Genomic DNA, 7,004 nt, shown 5'->3' with positions numbered 1-7,004 from the left:
AAAATATTAAGATTTGCCGTCAAATTTAAACAAACTTCACCTCACTTGTGTATCCCGTCGAACTTAGGTTGTTTCTACTGGGAATGCATCGTCAAACGGATTGAGAAGTAATATTATTCTTGTGTGTAACCTTTGATACTGAATATCAATCGAGCAAATAGTGTGCTAGTTATAACTTTACGATTTTTGCTATCAAGCTAATCCGCTATCTAATAACGACAAATTTGTTGGATTTTTTGCCATAAATTTCCGTTGATATCAATGCTGAAGATTACTTTCGATTTCGACTGATCGATTGTGAAGCAGTTTTATTCTTGCCAGTAAGTAAGTTGTATAGGTTGACGTTAGTCCAAATAGAATATAGAGTTGTCTAAGTGTACGTCAACGATGAGCCATGGATGAATAATACTGGTTTCAAAAAGTGTACACATACATGCGTCATTTCTGGGAGTGGATAATAAATAGAATGATATATACAAACAATTTCATACCCTACAAACTAAACAAGCGCGAAGCAACGTACGTTTGCTATGAAATATATTTTAAAGTTAAATCGATGTTAAATATTAACAGAATCGACTACCACCCGATGTCACTCTGTCAATTCTACGTTTTCTGAAACTATGTTCTACATATTTCTAATGCAATCATGAGAAACGCAAGGAGTGGTTCACAATTTGTAGAGCAATTATTACAAACATATGTCAGAGAATCTGAATTGCGTGGATAAATCAACGTTGTTACGCCAAATTGCGTAATGTAAATTCAGGATAGTTTTTAAAACTATCACAGTTCTTTCATGATTATAGGTGGCCAAATCCATGTTTGATATTTAAAAGTTGGACCTCCTGAAGTAGGCGCACCAAGATGGCGCACAACCTGAACTCAGGTTGTGTACCAGGTTAGGGTTCAGTTGTGCGACATCTTGGTGTGCATAATTCAGGAGTACCAAAAAGTTTCTATGACTACTTTTTGCTACATTAGAACATTATATAAAAACCTTTTTTACTGTCAAGTTCACTCGTCATTATAAAATGTAAAACTTTCATACCGATGATAATTTTGGTAGGGTGAAGTGAATTATTGGAAAAACCCGATATACCGCAATACGCTGTAGAGGGCAGCAGAGCGGAGCTGTAGAGTTTGCGTTATTACACACGTTTTTCTCGATGTGTTATTATTTAATTCAAAGCTGACATTATGTGTTTAGTGTTGTATGACTGACTGTTGTGATGGTGAGTCAACAATGGATGTTTAACCGACCGTTGACCCCAGAAAAATTCTTCGTATATTTTACAATTGTAACATTTCTGGTGCTCATTTTAAGGGTGGTTTCGCGAGTTAGCGCCTCAAACTGGTTTATATGTTTCAAACAATCATTTAAATTCAAATTATTCAACCCTGTTATTAAAATTACTGGTAGAAAAGTTAGCCTAGTACTCTATCACAGCTATTTCGCGACTAATTTTTGATAACGGCAATTGAAAAGGACAGAATAATCATTTTGATTGAGAAAATCTGTCTGTGCGGCTGCTAAAACGTCTACGTGGAAACAGAGATTTTTCAAAAAAACCTAAAGATCTTCTTGCTTCATTGGTTGAAGTGTTTTTCCAACTTTGTGCATTGCATATTGTATATTACTCGCAATTGGCTAATCGATTGCTAGGTACAAACGATCTTTCTCAAAATTTAAACAGTTGAAAACATATTTGAGGTCTTCGATGTAAAATTATCGACTGTCAATATATCTTTGATTAGCATCGAAAAGAAATTTCTGACGAGCGAGGTGAGAAAGGCTGTCGTCCAGACATTTGTTGACAGCAAAGTAGCAATTGGACATAGAAATAAGTGACTTGCTTTTTTTTTAACAAATGAGTCTTATACATGTGAGTTTGTTGCTTATTTTGATGATTTATTTGGTAAAACAAATCTTTCTATCTTACTTGGTCTTTATTTTATTTACTCTCGTGTATAACGACATCTATAATCTATTTATCCCCCGAATTATTTTTGAAGTTAGGTATAAGGGGAACGGAAACTCGTCCCGGGCAGCAGAAGAGTTTGACACGCCTCCGACCGTAATATAGTCAGTAAATGGATGCCGGCTTTTAACCCCTAATGCCAAATGGAATTCCTTACACAAGTGTCATTTTTTTCTCACAATAGAATAGCGTCCTAATGGAAAGTATAAAAATAAATATATACCAAATATGCGTAAATGAGATATTTTGATATTCACCTCTATGCACTAGATTAGAATACGTAATCTGTTTGCTATGCCGTTGGCGTGGCTTCATCCACATTCCACAATCCAAGTTCACGTAACAATTTATAACGTGGTTCTCACTAAATTTAAACTATCCCATATTCTTCCCTATTTCCCATGATTAATAGGAAATACTTAATGAAAAATACTTCAAATTTTATATTCTAAAACGTGGAACAATAAAAGTTTTCACGAATTTATTCAGTTTGTTAGCGCAAAATCGCAAAAACTATCTTAAACAAACATCAGAAGGAGAAATATACTGATGTCATACATCGAGGAAACATACATTGTGATTGTTGCGTCAACGGAATTCATGGCTGTTTTGCAATTCTTACGAAAAAGTGCTAAGAAACTCCAAAAACACCGACATGTAGCACACGTGAGCTTTGCTCCGATATTGATCTTACATTATGTATGCTCATGTTGCTACGCCGTAATTTGCGAACTTTATACTCAATTGTCTCGTACACACCTACTACAGCAAAATGATGCTACTGGTGGTGACTGACGGACAGGTTTAAATAATCAACTTAAGTAGATTTGCCATTACATAACAAATCGCATAAGCTTGCTATCATTGAAACTGGTTACTATTAGTGTTAATAATGATGTTTTTTGGTCAAAGTTTTTTATAAGTATTATTAGAGAACTTGCTTGCTCGCTAACGGATCATTTTATGTAAATTCAGTCTTTTCTCGTTCCTTTATTGACCGATTTATAATGTTTTGTGTGCCTCCGTCGTTTACTAACATTTGGATATTTGAATCTGTATTCGCTTTTATAAGAAACTTGGGCGGGACTTTCGAGGTCGCGCGGGGGAAACGAGCAAAAACAGTTCTTGCCAGTGCGGGGAACCACCAACAACCAGTGGGGAATCCTGGCGTAACGAGGCGCGTGACGTATCATATTCATCCGCCACAATAAGTCATTTCACGTTAGCGCATTTATAAAAATCTAGGAAGTTACAATCGAATATAATTTAGTTGCGAATTATACTGAAGTATTTTATGTGGAATAGGGTCAAAATTTCAGCTTTTAGTTAATATTTATAATATATCGTTTCTAAAAATAGTTCAAATCCTCTGTAGTAAAGAGTCTTTTTTTTCGCCGCCCAGTGTTTCACCCTGACGAGTTTACAAGTTTCGGTTGTTTTTTTGGTGATGTTTTTAGCGCAAAATGGAGATATGAGAAAGGAGAACAGGAACAATTGTTTTTAAGGATTTGCACGTGTTATTGTTTGAATTAATGGCACGTGACAGGTTATTTAATAATAAACAATTTTTATGTTATTTTATACAGTTTGTGGCTTTTTGCTGATAAAGAATTAACGATTGACGTTGAGTCGTAAGTTGAAAGCAAGCGATTTCTGAATTTTGTTAAAAAAATTGGCAATGAATGAAAGCAAAGTTTTAGAAGGAGATGCAAAAACAGCTCTACCGCCCGATGATGACGATTTTGAACCAACGGCAGATATGATGGTTCATGATTTTGATGATGAAACAACTTTAAATGAGGATGATGATGATGATGATGATATAGAAACTAATGAAGATGAGCTGGCCGATTTAGCAAAAGAGGGGGAAATGCCACTGGAACAATTATTGGCTTTATATTATAGTGGTGGGGATGGGGGTGACGGTAGTCCAATTAATGAGAAAGAGAAAAATATTGGTCAAAATAGTCAAGATGAAGTGGCAGGCGATGATGATGATGATGATGATGATGAGGCGCCAAAACGAAGTTTGCGATCAACATCTGCGCTTTTGGATCGTAATGGATCTGGTTCAGATTCTGATCCAGATTTCGATGAAACCGCAGTTTTTCATGAAGAAGAACATAAAAAGCCGAGGATAGGGGAAGAATATCAGGTAGCTGAAATACCCATTGTCATTTCCCGTTCTGATGACAAATATACGCATATTGATGAACAAGTATGGGTACCATGGATTTTGCCTGAAGATGCCGTTGAACAATATTTAAAGGAAATTGCTGTGAACTGCGGATGTTCATCATCAGCTAATAAGGATGATGTGTCTTTTATTCAAGATAATGAAGATGCATTGTTTCTTTTATCTCAGACAAATAATGACCCTGAAGAAGCCCTCAAAAGATTTAAATCTCGGCCAAATGCATTAAAAAATGAAGTAAATGTTTGGTCCGAAGAAGAGTGTAAACAATTTGAAGATGGCTTAACAGTGTATGGAAAAGACTTTTTTATGATACATTTAAACAAAGTACGAACAAAATCAGTTCGTGACATTGTTAAATTTTATTATATATGGAAAAAATCAGAAAGGTATGATCAATTCACTGCCAAAACCAGACTGGGAAAAAAGAAAGAAAACATGCAAGCCAGTGTTACGGATTACATGGATCGACTTCTAGACGAAACTGACCATGTTGGATCATCTTCGCTTTTGAGCCAAGCAGGCGGAAATTTGCTTAAATATTACACAACTGCTCATAGTATTGCTCTGATGGAACATTTGAAACAGTTAGAAGCTGAAAAAGCTTCAAAGAATAACACTGATACTGCTTATATATCATCAAGCAATGATGTTGATATCCAAAATAAAACTCTAATTAACAGTGCAGTATCAACTTCTTCTACTAACAACACACAACAAATTTATGTAAATAATAGTAACAATAATAACCATAATTCTCAACCAGAAATTGTCGAAATTCATAATAACAGTGACCCGGTAGAGACGTCCTCGTCTAGTAGCAAAGATTGACTAAGTGCATTGTAATAGGGATCTAGTCAATGTGTCAAAATTGATACTCAATTTTTTACGATTGATTTCAATTCTTTATATCAGTTATACAGGTTCATTCTGTAATACGCTTTATCTTGAAATGGTAATTGAAGCAAAAGAACTTCATTCTTTTTCAAAATAGACACCCGGCACTAGTAATTATGTTGCGGAGAAATGATATATGCTACAATTTTTTACCAAGTTATCATGGCACTGGAAATATGGAATCAATTTTACTAATAACAGACTGGACAGTTGTTTTTATTGATACCTGGTTTTCAAATTTTTTTGTTTTGGAATTTCATACTTTTGCTACAGCATCGATTATCAGCATCTGAAAATTTACTAGTCAATTAGTTAGATAGTACTGCAATATCAAGAAAACTGCAGTATTAAGTGAAACAAACAAACCATATACAACCATATTTTTTTGTATCAGACTTTTTATGTTTGTAGGTATCATTCACACCATAGTAAAGAATATTTTAATGGTATATCATATTAAGCGATAAATCAGATGACATGTTTCAATTAATAATGTCTCTCTTCAACCGTTTATATAAAGAAGGAAAATCAATTTATGCTGTTATTAATATTTATGCCACAGCGTTATTATGTTACCATTATATAGACTAGTTGATTATTTGGCCTAGTTGTGGAGCGCATTGTTAAGTAACCACTAGGTGGTTCCATCTATGATTTTGGAAAATGACAAATTTTAATGGTGGTTATAATTGGTTTTGAAGGAGAAATTCATACTAAATTCTGAAATTTATCAATTCACTATTAAAATTGCTTCTTTTTCAATTTTTGGATATCCAGGGGCTGCCTTTTTAATGTTCTAAGCATTTTTTGCTAAAAGTTGCATTTTTTCCGGTTTTTCATCTTGTTTACTTTTGGTGACAACTGACATTTTTTCTATTTTATACAATTTTGTCACATGATTTTGTTTATCGTTTTCACAAGATTATGAGTAATAATATCTCACTTGTAATTAATAACAACTGGGGATTTTTCATTACTTGGGTTGTGATTTGGAATGTTCGAAGCATTAGGTTTAAGTGAAATCCAGTACTTATTCGATTTAGAAAAGACCTGAAAATTCAAATAAATTTTGTTTGTGGCCTGGTTTAGAAAAAAAAGGTCCATCAAAAAATCTTCTTGAATATTAACTATTTGATATGGATATCCTCATAATTATATTACAATGGCATTTTTTGTTACTCATATTATGTTAGACAGTGTTTGATTTGAACCGAACCATACATGGGCGAATGTTGAACAATTCACATGTTTCTGTGCTTCATCTTTCATTTTTATCTGATCATACATGATGACATTATGATACATTAGGGCTCAGTCTACTTCAGTCCTCTATGACTTACCTATACCAAAACAGGAAAAATTAAGTGACAAATAGTATCACTGACACGATTATTCTGACCAGTCACACTTCAATGGTTCTTTGTGGTGTATCTGATACTTACATGTTAGGATGGGATTATTCTGACCAGTCACACTTCAATGACTCTTTGTGGCTGCATCTGATACTTACATGTTAGGATAGGATCATTCTGACCAGTCACACTTCAGTAAATATTTCGGGGTTTATTCAATACCTTCCTGTTAGGATGGGATTATTCTGACCAGTCACACTTCAATGAATATTTGAGGTATGATTGATTTATGTGTTAGGATGGGATTATTCTGGCCAGTCACACTTCAATGAATATTTGAGGTATGGCTGATTTATGTGTTAGGATGGGATTATTCTGACCAGTCACACTTCAATGAATATTTGAGGTATGGCTGATTTATGTGTTAGGATGGGATTATTCTGACCAGTCACACTTCAATGATTCTTTGTTAAGTCTGAAAGTACTGAAGTAGATCAGGCTTTTGATTGTACTTTTTTAACAATGGAAATAATCTCATTTGTCTTCATATTTTTTTTCTAGTTAAAAATATTTCACATC

At 34.2% G+C, this 7,004-nt stretch overlaps 1 protein-coding gene across 1 annotated transcript; it reads left to right on the top strand.

Moving 5' to 3' along the window:
• Window positions 1–3,483: 3,483 nt before the first annotated feature.
• Window positions 3,484–6,952, top strand: LOC120348663 (mesoderm induction early response protein 1-like). The gene has a single exon (XM_039418860.2). It carries the CDS (start codon window positions 3,661–3,663, stop codon window positions 5,005–5,007), a length of 1,347 nt encoding a protein of 448 aa, XP_039274794.2. The 5' UTR covers window positions 3,484–3,660; the 3' UTR covers window positions 5,008–6,952.
• Window positions 6,953–7,004: the final 52 nt, after the last annotated feature.

Source organism: Styela clava, chromosome 1 (genome assembly GCF_964204865.1).
Source record: "Styela clava chromosome 1, kaStyClav1.hap1.2, whole genome shotgun sequence".
Classification (NCBI taxonomy): Eukaryota; Metazoa; Chordata; class Ascidiacea; order Stolidobranchia; family Styelidae; genus Styela; species Styela clava.
Note: the sequence above shows the minus strand (reverse complement) of the source record. Positions and strands in the feature narration are given on the sequence as shown.